The 18,050-nt window shown below is 53.1% G+C and overlaps 1 protein-coding gene across 1 annotated transcript in view; it reads left to right on the top strand.

Annotated features, from left to right (window-relative positions):
• Nucleotides 1–466: 466 nt before the first annotated feature.
• The window catches only part of DENND1C (DENN domain containing 1C), a 66,000-nt gene continuing 48,416 nt past the window's right edge, over nt 467–18,050 (top strand). The window contains 8 exon segments of the mRNA XM_075577595.1: nt 467–1,080; nt 1,446–1,478; nt 3,843–3,907; nt 5,427–5,470; nt 9,507–9,556; nt 10,081–10,197; nt 12,292–12,361; nt 14,090–14,170. Coding sequence (XP_075433710.1) covers nt 1,462–1,478; nt 3,843–3,907; nt 5,427–5,470; nt 9,507–9,556; nt 10,081–10,197; nt 12,292–12,361; nt 14,090–14,170 — 444 coding nt within the window. The 5' untranslated portion in view covers nt 467–1,080; nt 1,446–1,461.

Genomic DNA, 18,050 nt, shown 5'->3' with positions numbered 1-18,050 from the left:
TGATGGGGAGTCCGGAGAGGGGTTTAAACCGTTTGAGTGCCGGAGGAGTCATGGGGGGGGGGGCACAAGCCCCTCTCCGGAACTTGCAATCACGTCACCGCTGACAGAAAGGGTAAGGAGTCGTCGTCGTCCCCCTTTCACGTCCGCCATGATCACACACGGAAGCTATCTTCCCCCCCCCCCCCCCCTACGAGAGCGAGCATATTTCTTTATTACCTAACTACTACCTCACGGGGCGGCCTGGGTGCCCAGACACCCCGATGGGCTACGTTTCGTGGGGGCCCTCAGATGCTTAAGGCGGAGATGAGCGGGGGACTGATCTGGGAGATAGAGGATTCTGGCTGCAGCATTTTTGATAGGTTGCAGGTTGGGGGGGGGGGGGGGGAGGGTTACAGAGCAGGAAAAGACCTGTTTATTAGCAGGTTACAATAGTACAGACGGGAGAGGATTAGGGGCTAGATCATTACAGCTGTAACACACACACACATCCACACATCTCATTGCATAATGTATTCAGGTATATTGCACCAATATCAAAATGAAGGATAAAGTCATTCCCTCCATATAACACCCAGCGACTGAGGCATTCCCTCTATAAAGCACAGGTATATAACAGAGCACTTCTACGTCTGCAGGACGGTGATTATTTAAAGTCACGACAGACTATTTTAACTTCCTCTGCAAACCCACACAGGAAGCTCCACTCTGCGTCTCCTCGTCTCCCACCGCCCAGACTTAGAGACCTAGCCAAGTGGCACCTGCCTCGGCACAGCAGCCGGGCTGAGGGTCCCTGAGCGGTAATACTGAGGATCTCGGGGGGGCTTGGGGGTCTTTGAGAGGTGACACTGAAGAGTTGGGGTCCCTGCGATGAGACAGTGAGATACAGGGCTCTCTGAGAGGTGACACAGAGGAGCTGGGGGTCTCGGAGAGGTGACACTGAGGAGCTGGGGGTCTCTCAAGGTGATACAGAGGAGCCAGTGTCCCTGTGATGAGACAGAGGAGCTGGGGGTCTCTTCAAGGTGATACAGAGGAGCCAGTGTCCCTGCGATGAGACAGTGAGACACAGAGGGTCCCTGAGAGGTGACACAGAGGAGCCTCGGGTCCCTGAGAGGTGGCACAGAGGAGCCTCGGATCTTGGAGAGGTGGACACTGAGGAGCCCGGGGGGTCTCGGAGAGGTGACACTGAGGAGCCTCACGTCTCGGAGAGGTGACACCGAGGAGCCAGGGGTTTTCCGGAAAGGTGACACCGAGGAACTTGGGGTCTCAGAGGTGACACAGAGGAGCCGGGGGTCTCGGAGAGGTGACACTAAGGAACTGAGGGTCTCGGAGAGGTGACACTGAGGGTCTCTGAAAAGTGAAACCAAGGAGTCTCGGCTCTCTGGAGGTGATACCGAGGAGCCGGGGGTCCCTGCGATGAGACAGTGAGGCACAGAGCGTCCCTGAAGGTGGCACTGCGGTATCATGGGCTCCCGCATTAAGTAAAGACCCCCCCTGTTATTATCCCGTTACCCCCCCCCCCCCCCTGTTATTATCCGTTACCCTGCCCAGGCTCTTCCTAATTCTGCGTCTCGCTTCTTTCTAATAACTTCATATTCCTGATATGAATCGCCCCCATGCCTGTTCTAGACTCGGCGGAACCCCGTATCTGTTCTAGACTCCGCACAAGTCGCAGGCGCAGTGGCGAGAGTCATCAAAGCCCCATCCTAATGGCAGATATCGCAGGCGCGGATAACGAGGAGCGCGCTTTGATAGCATCCCCGGGGCGTTGTGTTTTATTACGTACGCGGGCGGCGCCCTGCGCTGGTCGGACATTTCTCCGGACTCACAAGGGCAGTTTGCTGCAGCGGGGGAAGGGGCCATCTTTTTCTATCCCCTGGAAATGTAAAACAATTACAAGCCGGTGATATACCCCTGGGAAAGCACAGCTTAGTATCAACTTGTGCATCATGCACTTTCTCTGCACGCCATTATATCGCTTTGCACGCCATTATATCCCTTTGCGCGTCATTATATCGCTTTGCGCGCCATTATATCCCTTTGCACGCCATTATATCCCTTTGCACGCCATTATATCCCTTTGCGCGCATTATATCCCTTTGCGCGTCATTATATCGCTTTGCGCGTCATTATTTCACTTACACGCTATTATATCGCTTTACGTTATATCACTTTGTGCATCATTATATCGCTTTGCGCGTCGTTATTTCCCTTTGCGCGTTATATCGCTTTGCGCGTCATTATATCGCTTTACGTTATATCACTTTGTGCGTCATTATATCGCTTTGCGCGTCATTATTTCACTTTACGTTATATCACTTTGTGCGTCATTATATCGCTTTGCGCGTCATTATTTCACTTTACACGCTATTATATCGCTTTGCATGTAATTATATCGCTTACGTTATATCACTTTGCGCGTCATTATATAGCTTTGCGCGTTATATCGCTTTGCGCATCATTATATCCCTTTGCGCGTCATATCGCTTTGCCGGTCATTATATCCCTTTGCACGTCATTATATCCCTTTGCGCGTCATTATATCCCTTTGCGCGTCATTATATCCTTTGCGCGTCATTATATCCCTTTGCGCGTCATTATATCGCTTTGCGCGTCATTATATCCCTTTGCGCGTCATTATATCCCTTTGGCGCGTCATTATATCCCTTTGCGCGTCATTATATCGCTTTGCGCGTCATTATATCGCTTTGCGCGTCATTATATCCCTTTGCGCGTCATTATATCGCTTTGCGCGTCATTATATCGCTTTGCGCGTCATTATATCCCTTGCGCGTCATTATATCCCTTTGCGCGTCATTATATCGCTTGCGCGTCATTATATCCCTTTGCACGTCAACCCCTAAAAATCAGCCCTATTGCCAGAGCCCCGGTAACTGCTGGAACCGTTTTGCCGTATCTCCCGGCAGGTAGATGAATACACGCGGGAGAGGGAGGTGGGGGTGTTTTATATGAATTTAGGGGCCCCCTTCCCACTACACCACCAATTTAGAGGTATTTCCATCCACACGGGGCCGGTGTTTTCGGCACGTTACAAGGTGTAGCCGGAGAAACGGTGTCGGGAAACTGGCGCGACCGCAAACGCTCGAGCGCCGGAGGCTGAACGCTGCAGGGGGTCTCCAATCCGTTGCACGGATCCCTCCCCCCCCCCCTAAATGTTGGGGCTCCTTTGTTAAGCAGGTTGGGAAAGGGGACCCCGTTCGTTTGGCCAGTGCCATCCTTCTGGGTTCTGTTTAAACCAGGGGTGGCCATCTCCTGGTCAACTGAGCCACTGGTTGGGCCACTTGAAGCAGGGACATCCTCCAACGTGACCTGTTGGTGGGCCCTTCGAGGAAGTGGTGCTTGGTCTTTTGGCTGCTCTTGGGCCCTTCGAGGAAGTGGTGCTTGGTCTTTTGGCTGCTCTTGGGCCCTTCGAGGAAGTGGTGCTTGGTCTTTTGGCTGCTCTTGGGCCCTTCGAGGAGTGGTGCTTGGTCTTTGGCTGCTCTTGGGCCCTTCGAGGAAGTGGTGCTTGGTCTTTTGGCTGCTCTTGGGCCCTTCGAGGAAGTGGTGGTTGGTCTTTTGGCTGCTCTTGGGCCTTCGAGGACGGGAGTCGGCCACCCCTGGTTTCAACGGGTTGGCGAGGATGAGAAACCTGGGAGGTGAGGTTGACATTTGGCCGGTTCTTCAGAGAGCTTGTCCCACACCCGACCAGTGCCGTTCCCGATGCTGTCCCTCGTGTTAGAGTGACATCGTGATCTCGGTGCCGTGGGCGCCAGGCCCCCGACCTCCTGACCCCGTCTCTCTGGTTCTTGACCCGCGGGGTGAAACGTCTCGGCTTTCGTTTGCAGGGAAAACCCGGAGAGGATGTTTGACGGATTCTTCGAGGTCTCGCGCCCCGCGGCCTCGCACGAAGGTTGGTGCCGATCCGTTATCCCCTCCGTCCACCGTGTGCCACTGTGTGTGTGTGTGTCACTGTGTGCCTTTGTGTGTGTCACTGTGTGCCACCTTGTCATTCATTGTGTGTGTGTCACCGTGTGTCACTGTGTGTGTGTGTCAATGTGTCATTGTCTTTGTGTGTGTCACTGTGTGTGTGTCAGTGTGTCGTTGTCTTTGTGTTTCACTGTGTGTGTGTCACTGTGTGCCTTTGTGTGTGTCACTGTGTGCCACTGTGTCATTCATTGTGTGTGTGTCACCGTGTGTCACTGTGTGTGTGTGTCAATGTGTCATTGTCTTTGTGTGTGTCAGTGTGTCGTTGTCTTTGTGTTTCACTGTGTGTGTGTCACTGTGTGCTACTGTGTGTGTTCCCGTGTGTCACTGTGTGTGTGACCCCATCTGTCACTGTGTGTGTGTCACTGTGTCTCATTGTCTGTCACTGTGTATCATTGTGTGTGTGTGTGTGTGTGTTACTGTGTGTGTGTCACCTTATGTCACAGTGTGTCTGTGTGTGTGTGTGTGTCGCCTTGTGTCACTGTGTGTGTGTGTGTGTGTGTGTGTGTCTGTGTGTGTGTGTGTCTGTGTGTGTCTGTGTGTCTGTGTGTGTCTGTGTGTGTCTGTGTGTGTGTCTGTGTGTGTGTGTCTGTGTGTGTCTGTGTGTGTCTGTGTGTGTCTGTGTGTGTCTGTGTGTGTCTGTGTGTGTGTGTGTGTGTGTGTGTGTGTGTGCGCATGCGCAGGGAAAGGCTTGATGCCATTGAGACCCTCCGGGGACATCAGGAATTCAGGTTGTGCCGCAGAGAAGGCCCCGAAGCCTTCACGTGTCTCCGGTGTGTAAATATCCACTTCCTGCTGCACCGAGGGCGCGTGCTCCCATGTCGCAGCCGGCGGTTTGTAAGGTCAGGGTGGCTGGCGTCTGCAGAGCGGAGGCCGCAGGAAGTGGTGAGAGGGAAGGGGGGGGGCGCTTCTACTTGTCTGGGTTTCTGTCTCCAGATAATCAGTCAGTATAATCCAGTAACAGACCAGAGGGCAGTATGGGTCAGGACCAGGGTCATCTGGTCAGGTGGCAAAGTTAACCTCCGCAGAACATGGAGATGTATATATATATATATACCCAATAAAGAATATCACTTGTGAGCACATTCACATGTCTTAAACAGGTCTGCACCCCCCGCCTTTCACCATTATCCCCAGCATACAGCGCTTCCCACTGCAGCAAGGGATCCTGGGAAATGACATGCAAATGAGCACACAGTGCCACCTTTTCCTGAAATCCATTTTTACATGGGACCCTTATAAGCGAATGCTCGCTGTTCACACAGCTTTTAAGCACAGCCTGGGAATCAGATGTGTGTGTGTGTGTTTTCATCATCTCCTCGCAGAGCTTCAGAAGAGGGGGGGGAGGGGTGAGACAGCCTCTCTCTCCCCCCCCCCCCCCCTAATGATCGCCCCCCTGCCTGTGCTATTAATGAGAACTTGCTGGTTACCTCCTGTGCCTGCAGATCCCGGGCTGAAGAGACAGTTTCCTGAACACTTTGATAACCAGGTGAAAAGCTACAACTGTGCCCAGCTCTACATACATGTACCAGTCTGTGCCCAGCTCTACATACATGTACCAGTCTGTGCCCAGCTCTACATACATGTATCAGTCTGTACCCAGCTCTACATACATGTACCAGTCTGTACCCAGCTCTACATACATGTATCAGTCTGTACCCAGCTCTACATACATGTACCAGTCTGTGCCCAGCTCTACATACATGTACCAGTCTGTGCCCAGCTCTACATACATGTACCAGTCTGTGCCCAGCTCTACATACATGTATCAGTCTGTACCCAGCTCTACATACATGTACCAGTCTGTACCCAGCTCTACATACATGTATCAGTCTGTACCCAGCTCTACATACATGTATCAGTCTGTACCCAGCTCTACATACATGTACCAGTCTGTACCCAGCTCTACATACATGTACCAGTCTGTACCCAGCTCTACATACATGTATCAGTCTGTACCCAGCTCTACATACATGTACCAGTCTGTGCCCAGCTCTACATACATGTACCAGTCTGTGCCCAGCTCTACATACATGTACCAGTCTGTGCCCAGCTCTACATACATGTACCAGTCTGTGCCCAGCTCTACATACATGTATCAGTCTGTACCCAGCTCTACATACATGTACCAGTCTGTACCCAGCTCTACATACATGTATCAGTCTGTACCCAGCTCTACATACATGTATCAGTCTGTACCCAGCTCTACATACATGTACCAGTCTGTACCCAGCTCTACATACATGTACCAGTCTGTACCCAGCTCTACATACATGTATCAGTCTGTACCCAGCTCTACATACATGTACCAGTCTGTACCCAGCTCTACATACATGTACCAGTCTGTACCCAGCTCTACATACATGTACCAGTCTGTACCCAGCTCTACATACATGTACCAGTCTGTACCCAGCTTTACATACATGTACCAGTCTGTACCCAGCTCTACATACATGTACCAGTCTGTACCCTCCTGTACCCATCTCTACATACATGTACCAGTCTGTACCCAGCTCTACATACGTGTACCAGTCTGTACTCACCTCTGCCCACCTCTAGCCAGCTCTACATACATGTACCAGTCTGTACCCACCTGTACCCATCTCTACATACATATACCAGTCTGTACCCACCTCTGCCCACCTGTAACCAGCTCTACATACATGTAACAGTCTGTGCGCAGCTCTACATACACGTACCAGTCTATACCCACCTGTACCCAGCTCTACATACATGTACCAGTCTGCACCCACCTGTACCCAGCTCTACATACATGTACCAGTCTGTATCCAGCTCTACATACATGTACCAGTCTGTACTCACCTCTGCCCCACCTGTACCCAGCTCTACATACATGTTCCAGTCTGTACCCAGCTCTACATACATGTACCAGTCTGTACCCACCTGTACCCAGCTCTACATACATGTACCAGTCTGTACTCACGTGTACCCAGCTCTACATACATGTACCAGTCTGTACTCACCTGTACCCAGCTCTACATACATGTACCAGTCTGTACTCACCTCTGCCCACCTGTACCCAGCTCTACATACATGTACCAATCTGTACTCGCCTGTACCCAGCTCAATATACATGTACTAGTCTGTACTCACCTCTGCCCACCTGTACCCAGCTCTACATACATGTACCAGTCTGTACCCAGCTCTACATACATGTACCAGTCTGTACCCAGCGCTACATACATGTACCAGTCTTTACCAACCAGTACCCAGCTCTACATACATGTACCAGTCTGTACCCACCTGTACCCAGCTCTACATACATGTACCAGTCTGTACCCACCTGTACCCAGCTCTACATACATGTACCCGTCTGTACTCACCTGTACCCAGCTCTACATACATGTACCAGTCTGTACCCAGCTCTACATACATGTACCAGTCTGTACCCAGCTCTAAATACATGTACCAGTCTGTACTCACCTGTACCCAGCTCTACACGCTAGCTCCCATCTGTACCCAGCTCTGCACACTAGCACCCATCTGTACCCAGCTCTGCATGCTAGCACCCGTCTGTACCCAGCTCTGCATGCTAGCTCCCATCTGTACCCAGCTCTGCACACTAGCACCCATCTGTACCCAGCTCTGCACGCTAGCTCCCATCTGTAACCAGCTCTGCATGCTAGCACCCATCTGTACCCAGCTCTGCATGCTAGCTCTCCATCTGTACCCAGCTCTGCATGCTAGCACCCATCTGTACCCAGCTCTGCATGCTAGCACCCGTCTGTACCCAGCTCTGCATGCTAGCTCCCATCTGTACCCAGCTCTGCACGCTAGCACCCGTCTGTACCCAGCTCTGCACGCTAGCTCCCATCTGTACCCAGCTCTGCACGCTAGCACCCGTCTGTACCCAGCTCTGCATGCTAGCACCCGTCTGTACCCAGCTCTGCTTGCTAGCTCCCTTCTGTACCCAGCTCTGCACGCTAGCACCCATCTGTACCCAGCTCTGCACGCTAGCACCCATCTGTACCCAGCTCTGCACGCTAGCTCCCATCTGTACCCAGCTCTGCACGCTAGCACCCATCTGTACCCAGCTCTGCACGCTAGCTCCCATCTGTACCCAGCTCTGCACGCTAGCACCCGTCTGTACCCAGCTCTGCATGCTAGCACCCATCTGTACCCAGCTCTGCACGCTAGCTCCCATCTGTACCCAGCTCTGCACGCTAGCACCCGTCTGTACCCAGCTCTGCACGCTAGCACCCGTCTGTACCCAGCTCTGCTTGCTAGCTCCCATCTGTACCCAGCTCTGCACGCTAGCACCCATCTGTACCCAGCTCTGCACGCTAGCTCCCATCTGTACCCAGCTCTGCACGCTAGCACCCATCTGTAACCAGCTCTGCACACTAGCTCCCATCTGTACCCAGCTCTGCACGCTAGCACCCATCTGTACCCAGCTCTGCATGCTAGCACCCATCTGTACCCAGCTCTGCACGCTAGCACCCGTCTGTACCCAGCTCTGCACGCTAGCTCCCAATCTGTACCCAGCTAAAATGCACGCTAGCTCCCATCTGTACCCAGCTCTGCACGCTAGCACCCATCTGTACCCAGCTCTGCACGCTAGCACCCAGCTCTGCCCGCTAGCACCCAGCTCTGCACGGTAGCTCCCATCTGTACCCAGCTCTGCATGCTAGCACCCGGCTCTGCACGCTAGCACCCAGCTCTGCACGCTAGCACCCAGCTCTGAACGCTAGCACCCGGCTCTGCACGCTAGCACCCGGCTCTGCCCGCTAGCACCCGGCTCTGCCCGCTAGCACCCGGCTCTGCAAGCTAGCACCCGGCTCTGCACGCTAGCACCCAGCTCTGCACGCTAGCACCCATCTGTACCCAGCTCTGCATGCTAGCTCCCATCTGTACCCAGCTCTGCACGCTAGCACCCATCTGTACCCAGCTCTGCACACTAGCTCCCATCTGTACCCAGCTCTGCACGCTAGCTCCCATCTGTACTCAGCTCTGCACGCTAGCTCCCATCTGTACCCAGCTCTGCATGCTAGCTCCCATCTGTACCCAGCTCTGCACGCTAGCTACCATCTGTACCCAGCTCTGCCTGCTAGCACCCGGCTCTGCCCGCTAGCACCCAGCTCTGCACGGTAGCTCCCATCTGTACCCAGCTCTGCATGCTAGCACCCGGCTCTGCACGCTAGCACCCAGCTCTGCACGCTAGCACCCAGCTCTGCACGCTAGCACCCGGCTCTGCACGCTAGCACCCGGCTCTGCACGCTAGCACCCGGCTCTGCCCGCTAGCACCCGGCTCTGCCCGCTAGCACCCAGCTCTGCACGCTAGCACCCGGCCCTGCACGCTAGCACCCAGCTCTGCATGCTAGCACCCGGCCCTGCACGCTAGCACCCGGCTCTGCACGCTAGCACCCGGCTCTGCACGCTAGCACCCGGCCCCTGCACGCTAGCACCCGGCCCTGCACGCTAGCACCCGGCCCTGCACGCTAGCACCCGGCCCTGCACGCTAGCACGCGTGTATTCAGGCCATACTAATGTCTCTCTCTTCCTAGGAGTCTGTCATTACACTGACAAAATTCTGCTTCCCCTTCGATGTGGAGAGGTAAAAATGCAGTGTCTATATCCCTCTGCCTCTGTATAGAGTATACATACTGTATATACATCCCTCTATATACATCTCTCTCTCATAAATATATATATGTATGTATCGTCCTCTCTCTTTATTCCTCTGTCTCATGCTCTCTTTCTCTCACACCCTCCCCATCTCTCTCTCTCCTTCTGTCTCACATCCTCTCCCCACCTCTCTCTCTTTCTCTCTCCCTTCTCATTCTCTTTCTCCCTCTCTCTGTCTCATATCCTCTTTCCCCATCTCTCTCTCTGTCTCACACCCTCCCTCTCTCATTCTCTCTAACACACACACACACACTCTCTCTCTCTCTCTCTCTCTCTCTCTCTCTCTCTCTCTCTCTCTCTCTCTCTCTCTCTCTCTCTCTCTCTCACCCCTCTCTCTCTCTCTCTCTCTCTCTCTCTCTCTCTCTCTCTCTCTCTCTCACCCCTCTCTCTCTCTCTCACCCCTCTCTCTCTCTCACACCCCTCTCTCCCCCCCCCCCCCCCCGTGTCTCTCAGGTGGGAGAATGCTGCTGTCCAGCACTTCAGCTTCACTCTGACAGACCTGCAGGGCAGTCAGCGCTTCGGCTTTTGCCGCCTGTCCGTCCGCTCCCAAAACTGCCTCTGTATCCTTAGGTGAGTGAGCCCATCAACCTGCAGAGCGTCACATGTTCCTGCAGAGCGTTACATGTTTCTGCAGAGCGTTACATGTTCCTGCAGAGCGTTACATGTTCCTGCAGAGCATCACATGATACTGCAGAGCATCACATGTTCCTGCAGAGCGTTACATGTTCCTGCAGAGCGTCACATGTTCCTGCAGAGCGTTACATGTTCCTGCAGAGCGTTACATGATACTGCAGAGCATCACATGTTCCTGCAGAGCATCACAGGTTCCTGCAGAGCGTTACATGTTCCTGCAGAGCGTCACATGTTCCTGCAGAGCGTTACATGTTCCTGCAGAGCGTTACATGATACTGCAGAGCGTTACATGATACTGCAGAGCGTTACATGATACTGCAGAGCGTTACATGATACTGCACAGCGTTACATGATACTGCAGAGCGTTACATGTTCCTGCAGAGCGTTACATGTTCCTGCAGAGCGTTACATGTTCCTGCAGAGCGTTACATGATACTGCAGAGCATCACATGTTCCTGCAGAGCATCACAGGTTCCTGCAGAGCATCACATGTTCCTGCAGAGCGTTACATGATACTGCAGAGCATCGCAGGTTCCTGCAGAGCGTTACATGATACTGCAGAGCATCACAGGTTCCTGCAGAGCGTTACATGATACTGCAGAGCATCACATGTTCCTGCAGAGCGTTACATGATACTGCAGAGCGTTACATGATACTGCAGAGCGTTACATGATACTGCAGAGCATCACATGTTCCTGCAGAGCGTTACATGATACTGCAGAGCATCACAGGTACCTGCAGAGCGTTACATGATACTGCAGAGCATCACAGGTACCTGCAGAGCGTTACATGATACTGCAGAGCATCACATGTTCCTGCAGAGCGTTACATGATACTGCAGAGCGTTACATGATACTGCAGAGCATCACATGTTCCTGCAGAGCGTTACATGATACTGCAGAGCATCACATGTTCCTGCAGAGCGTTACATGATACTGCAGAGCATCACAGGTACCTGCAGAGCGTTACATGATACTGCAGAGCATCACATGTTCCTGCAGAGCGTTACATGATACTGCAGAGCGTTACATGATACTGCAGAGCATCACAGGTACCTGCAGAGCGTTACATGATACTGCAGAGCGCTACATGATACTGCAGAGCGTCACAGGTACCTGCAGAGCATCACAGGTACCTGCAGAGCATCACAGGTACCTGCAGAGTATCACAGGTACCTGCAGAGCATCACAGGTACCTGCAGAGCATCACATGTTCCTGCAGAGCATCGCAGGTTCCTGCAGAGTGTTACATGATACTGCAGAGCATCACATATTCCTGCAGAGCATCACAGGTACCTGTAGAGCATCACGTTTCTGCAGAGCATCACAGGTACCTGCAGAGCATTACAGGGGTCTCTCTACCTCTCCCCCTGACTTTCAACTCCTCCCCCTGACTCCCTCCCACTAACTCTCCCCCCCCTCCGACTCTCCCCTCCCCCCGACTCTCTCCTGCTCCCTCTGACTCCCCCCTCCTCCCTCTGACTTCCCCCCTGACCCTGACTCTCACCTCCCTCCACCTGACTCTCCCTCCCTCCACCTGACTCTCTCCCCTCCCCCTGACTCTCCCTGACCCTGACTCCCTCCCCCTGACTCTCCCCCCTCCCCCTGACTCTCTCTCCCCCTGACTCCCTCCCCCTGACTCCCTCCCCTGACTCTCCCCCCTCCCCTGACTCTCTCTCCCCCTGACTCTCTCTCCCCCTGACTCTCTCTCCCCCTGACTCTCTCTCCCCCTGACTCTCTCTCCCCTGACTCCCTCCCCCTGACTCCCTCCCCCTGACTCCCTCCCCCTGACTCCCTCCCCCTGACTCTCTCTCCCCTTGACTCCCTCCCCCTGACTCCCTCCCCCTGACTCCCTCCCCCTGACTCCCTCCCCCTGACTCTCTCTCCCCCTGACTCCCTCCCCCTGACTCCCTCCCCCTGACTCTCTCCCCCCCTGAATCTCTCCCCCCCTGACTCCCTCCTCCTGACTCTCTCTCCCCCTGACTCCCTCCCCCTGACTCTCTCCCCCCCCTGACTCTCTCCTTCCTTCCAGCTCCCTGCCCTGGTTTGAATTTTTCTACAAACTTCTCAACATCATCGCAGAACATTTAGTGAAAGGGCAGGTGAGAGTGAGACGCGTGTCAGGGACCCCCCTCCTCTCTCTCCCCCTCATCCTGTCCCCCCTCCTATCTCTCGCCCTCACCCTGTCCCCCCTCCTATCTCTCCCACTCACCCTGTCCCCCTCCTCTCTCTCCCCTCACCCTGTCCCCCCCCTCTCCTCTCTCCCCCTCACCCTGTCCCCCTCCTCTCTCTGCCCCTCACCCTGTCCCCCTAGTCTCTCCCCCTCACCCTGTCCCCCTCCTCTCTCTCCCCTCACCCTGTCCCCCTCCTCTCTCCCCCTCACCCTGTCCCCCCTCCTATCTCTCCCCCTCACCCTGTCCCCCTCCTATCTCTCCCCCTCACCCTGTCCCCCCTCCTATCTCTCCCCTCCCTCACCCTGTCCCCCCTCCTCTCCTCTCCCCCTCACCCTGTCCCCCCTCCTATCTCTCCCCCTCACCCTGTCCCCCCCTCCTCTCTCTCCCCCTCACCCTGTCCCCCCTCCTATCTCTCCCCCTCACCCTGTCCCCCCTCCTATCTCTCCCCCTCACCCTGTCCCCCTTCCTATCTCTCCCCCTCATCCTGTCCCCCCTCCTATCTCCCCTTCACCCTGTCCCCCCTCTCCTATCTCTCCCCCTCACCCTGTCCCCCCTCCTATCTCTCCCCCTCACCCTGTCCCTCCTCCTAATCTCTCCCCCTCACCCTGTCCCCCCCTCTCCTCTCTCCCCCCTCACCCTGTCCCCCTCCTCTCTCTCCCCCTCACCCTGTCCCCCTCCTCTCTCCCCCTCACCCTGTCCCCTCCTATCTCCCCTCACCCTGTCCCCCTCCTCTCTCCCCCCCTCCCTCTCTCCCCCCCCCTCACCCCTGTCTCCCTCCTCTCTCTCCCCCTCACCCTGTCCCCCTCCTCTCTCCCCCTCACCCTGTCCCCCCTCCTATCTCTCCCCCTCACCCTGTCCCCTTCCTATCTCTCACCTTCACCCTGTCCCCCCTCCTATCTCTCCCCCTCACCCTGTCCCCCCTCCTATCTCTCCCCCTCACCCTGTCCCCCTCCTATCTCTCCCCCTCACCCTGTCCCCCCTCCTCTCTCTCCCCCTCACCCTGTCCCCCCCTCATCTCTCTCCCTCCCCTCACCCTGTTCCCCTCTTGTCTCTCCCTCACCCTGTCCCCCCTCTTGTCTCTCCCCCCCTCACCCCGTCCCCTCTCTTGTCTCTCCCTCCCCTCACCCTGCCCCCCCTCTTCCTCTCCCTCCCCTCACTTGTCCCCCCTCTTGTCTCTCCCTACCCTCACCCTGTCCCCCTCTTGTCTCTCCCTCCCCTCACCCTGTCCCCCTCTTGTCTCTCCCTCACCCTGTCCCCCTCTTCTCTCTCCCTCCCCTCACCCTGTCCCCCCCTCTTGCCTCTCCCTCCCCCCTCACCCTGTCCCCCTCTTCTCTTTCCATCCCTTCACCCTGTCCCCCTCTTGTCTCTCCCTCACCCTGTCCCCCTCTTGTCTCTCCCTCCCCTCACCCTGTCCCCCTCTTGTCTCTCCCTCACCTTGTCCCCCTCTTCTCTTTCCCTCCCCCTGTCCCCCTCTTGCCTCTCCCTCCCCTCACCCTGTCCCCCCTCTTGCCTCTCCTCCCCCCTCACCCTGTCCCCCTCTTCTCTCTCCCTCCCCTCACCCTGTCCCCCCTCTTCTCTGTCCCTCCCCTCACCCTGTCCCCCCTCGTGCCTCTCCCTCCCCTCACCCTGTCCCCCTCTTCTCTCTCTCCCTGGCAGGTCAGTGAAGTGATTACACTCCTTCAGTCTGTTTATCAGCACCCCGTGCCCCCGATAAATGCCTCACTGGGCCTGGAGATTGTAAGTACCCCCCTCATATCCTTCCTGCCCACGGGGACTTGCAGAGGGGGGGGGAGGAGGGAAGAGGGATCAGTACCATTGTTATAGGTTCTCAGATTATAGGGCAGAGTCTCCCTCGTGTATCCCATTCATACTGTAGGATTGTTATAGGATCTGTCTAAGATTATAGGGCAGAGTCTCCCTCATGTATCCCGTTCATACTGTAGGATTGTTATAGGGTCTGTGTCTCAGATTATATGGCAGAGTCTCCCTCATGTATCCCAGTCATACTGTAGGATTGTTATAGGGTCTGTGTCTCAGATTATAGGGCAGTGTCTCCCTCGTGTATCCCATTCATACTGTAGGATTGTTATAATGTCTGTGTCTCAGATTATAGGGCAGAGTCTCCCTCGTGTATCCCATTCATACTGTAGGATTGTTATAGGGTCTGTGTCTCAGATTATAGGGCAGATTCTCCCTCATGTATCCCAGTCATAATGTAGGATTGTTATAGGGTCTGTGTCTCAGATTATAGGGCAGAGTCTCCCTCATGTATCCCAGTCATACTGTAGGATTGTTATAGGGTCTGTGTCTCAGATTATAGGGCAGAGTCTCCCTCATGTATCCCAGTCATACTGTAGGATTGTTATAGGGTCTGTGTCTCAGATTATAAGGCAGAGTCTCCCTCGTGAATCCCATTCATACTGTAGGATTGTTATAGGGTCTGTGTCTCAGATTATAGGGCAGATTCTCCCTCATGTATCCCAGTCATACTGTAGGATTGTTATAGGGTCTGTGTCTCAGATTATAGGGCAGAGTCTCCCTCATGTATCCCAGTCATACTGTAGGATTGTTATAGGGTCTGTGTCTCAGATTATAGGGCAGGGCCTCCCTCATGTATCCCATTTATACTGTAGGATTGTTATAGGGTCTGTGTCTCAGATTATAGTGCAGAGTCTCCCTCGTGTATCCCATTCATACTGTAGGATTGTTATAGGGTCTGTGTCTCAGATAATAGGGCAGAGACTCCCTCATGTATCCCGTTCATTCTGTAGGATTGTTATAGGGTCTGTGTCTCAGATTATAGGGCAGAGCCTCCCTCATGTATCCCATTCATACTGTAGGATTGTTATAGGGTCTGTGTTTCAGATTATAGGGCAGATTCTCCCTCGTGTATCCCATTCATTCTGTAGGATTGTTAAAGGGTCTGTGTCTCAGATTATAGGGCAGAGTCTCCCTCGTGTATCCCGTTCATACTGTAGGATTATTATAGGGTCTGTGTCTCAGATTATAGGACAGAGTCTCCCTCATGTATCCCATTCATACTGTAGGATTGTTATAGGGTCTGTGTCTCAGATTATAGGGCAGAGTCTCCCTCATGTATCCCATTCATACTGTAGGATTGTTATAGGGTCTGTGTCTCAGATTATAGGGCAGGGTCTCCCTCGTGTATCCCGTTCATACTGTAGGGTTGTTATAGGGTCTGTGTCTCAGATTATAGGGCAGGGTCTCCCTCGTGTATCCCAGTCATACTGTAGGATTGTTATAGGGTCTGTGTCTCAGATTATAGGGCAGAGTCTCCCTCATGTATCCCATTCATACTGTAGGGTTGTTATAGGGTCTGTGTCTCAGATTATAGGGCAGAGTCTCCCTCATGTATCCCATTCATACTGTAGGATTGTTATAGGGTCTGTGTCTCAGATTATAGGGCAGAGCCTCCCTCATGTATCCCGGGGTCTGTGTCTCAGATTATAGGGCAGAGCTCCTCATGTATCCCGTTCATACTGTAGGGTTGTTTTAAGGGTCTGTGTCTCAGATTATAGGGCAGAGACTCCCTCGTGTATCCCGTTCATACTGTAGGGTTGTTATGGGTCTGTGTCTCAGATTATAGGGCAGCCTCCTCATGTATCCCATTCATACTGTAGGATTGTTATAGGGTCTGTGTCTCAGATTATAGGGCAGAGACTCCCTCTGTATCCCGTTCATACTGTAGGTTGTTATAGGATCTGTCTCAGATTATAGGGCAGAGTCTCCCTCATGTATCCCATTCAGACTGTATGGTTGTTATAGGGTCTGTGTCTCGATTATAGGGCAGAGTCTCCCTCATGTATCCCATTCATATTGTAGGATTGTATAGGGCTTGTGTCTCAGATTATAGGGCAGAGAGTCCCTCTGTATCCCATTCATACTGTAGGATTGTTATAGGGGTCTGTGTCTCAGATTCGTAGGGCAGAGTCTCCCTCATGTATCCCGTCATACTGTAGGATTGTTATAGGGTCTGTGTCTCAGATTATAGGGCAGAGCCTCCCTCATGTATCCCAGTCATACTGTAGGATTGTTATAGGGTCTGTCTCAGATTATAGGGCAGAGTCTCCCTCATGTATCCCAGTCATACTGTAGGAGTGTTATAGGGTCTGTGTCTCAGATTATAGGGCAGAGTCTCCCTCATGTATCCCTTCATACTGTAGGAATGTGTTATAGGGTCTGTGTCTCAGATATAGGGCCTCCCTGTGTATCCCGTCATACTGTAGATTATAGGGTCTGTGTCTCAGATTATAGGGCAGAGTCTCCCTCATGTATCCCGTTCATACTGTAGGGTTGTTATAGGGTCTGTGTCTCAGATTATAGGGCAGAGTCTCCCTCATGTATCCATTCATGACTGTAGGGTTGTTATAGGGTCTGTGTCTCAGATTATAGGGCTGAGCTCCCTCAGGTATCCAGTCATACTGTAGGGTTGTTATAGGGTCTGTGTCTAGATTATAGGGCAGAGTCTCCCTCATGTATCCCGTCATACTGTAGGATTGTATAGGGTCTGTGTCTCAGATTATAGGCAGAGTCTCCCTCATGTATCCCATTCATACTGTAGGATTATTATAGGGTCTGTGTCAGATGATAGGGCAGAGTCTCCCTCATGTATCACGTTCATACTGTAGGATTGTTATAGGGGCTGTGTCTCAGATTATAGGGCAGAGTCTCCCTCATGTATCCCGTTCATTCTGTAGGATTGTTATAGGGTCTGTGTCTCAGATTATAGGGCAGAGACTCCCTCATGTATCCGTTCATACTGTAGGTTTGTTATAGGGCTGTGTCTCAGATTATAGGGCAGAGTCTCCCTCATGTATCCCGTTCATACTGTAGGATTGTTATAGGGTCTGTGTCTCAGATTATAGGGCTGAGTCTCCTTCATGTATCCCATTCATACTGTAGGTTTGTTAGAGGGTCTGTGTCTCAGATTATAGGGCTGAGTCTCCCTCATGTATCCATTCATACTGTAGGTGTTAGAGGGTCTGGTCTCAGATAGGCTACGTCTCCCTCATGTATCCATTCATACTGTAGGTTGTTATAGGGTCTGTGTCTCAGATTATAGGGCAGAGGTCTCCTCATGTATCCCATTCATACTGTAGGATTGTTATAGGGTCTGTGTCTCAGATTATAGGGCAGGGCTCCCTCGTGTATCCCGTTCATACTGTAGGATTATTATAGGGTCTGTGTCTCAGATTATAGGGCAGATTCTCCCTCGGGTATCCCGTTCATACTGTAGGGTTGTTATAGGGTCTGTGTCTCAGATTATAGGGCAGAGCCCCAGTTCCATTCATACTGTAGGGTTGTTATAGGGTCTGTGTCTCAGATTATAGGGCTGAGCCTCCCTCATGTATCCCAGTCATACTGTAGGGTTGTTATAGGGTCTGTGTCTCAGATTATAGGGCAGAGTCTCCCTCATGTATCCCGTTCATACTGTAGGATTGTTATAGGGTCTGTGTCTCAGATTATAGGGCAGAGTCTCCCTCATGTATCCCATTCATACTGTAGGATTATTATAGGGTCTGTGTCAGATTATAGGGCAGAGTCTCCCTCATGTATCACGTTCATACTGTAGGATTGTTATAGGGTCTGTGTCTCA

The sequence above is a fragment of the Ascaphus truei genome, chromosome 20, assembly GCF_040206685.1.
Source record: "Ascaphus truei isolate aAscTru1 chromosome 20, aAscTru1.hap1, whole genome shotgun sequence".
Lineage (NCBI taxonomy): Eukaryota > Metazoa > Chordata > Amphibia > Anura > Ascaphidae > Ascaphus > Ascaphus truei.
Note: the sequence above shows the minus strand (reverse complement) of the source record. Positions and strands in the feature narration are given on the sequence as shown.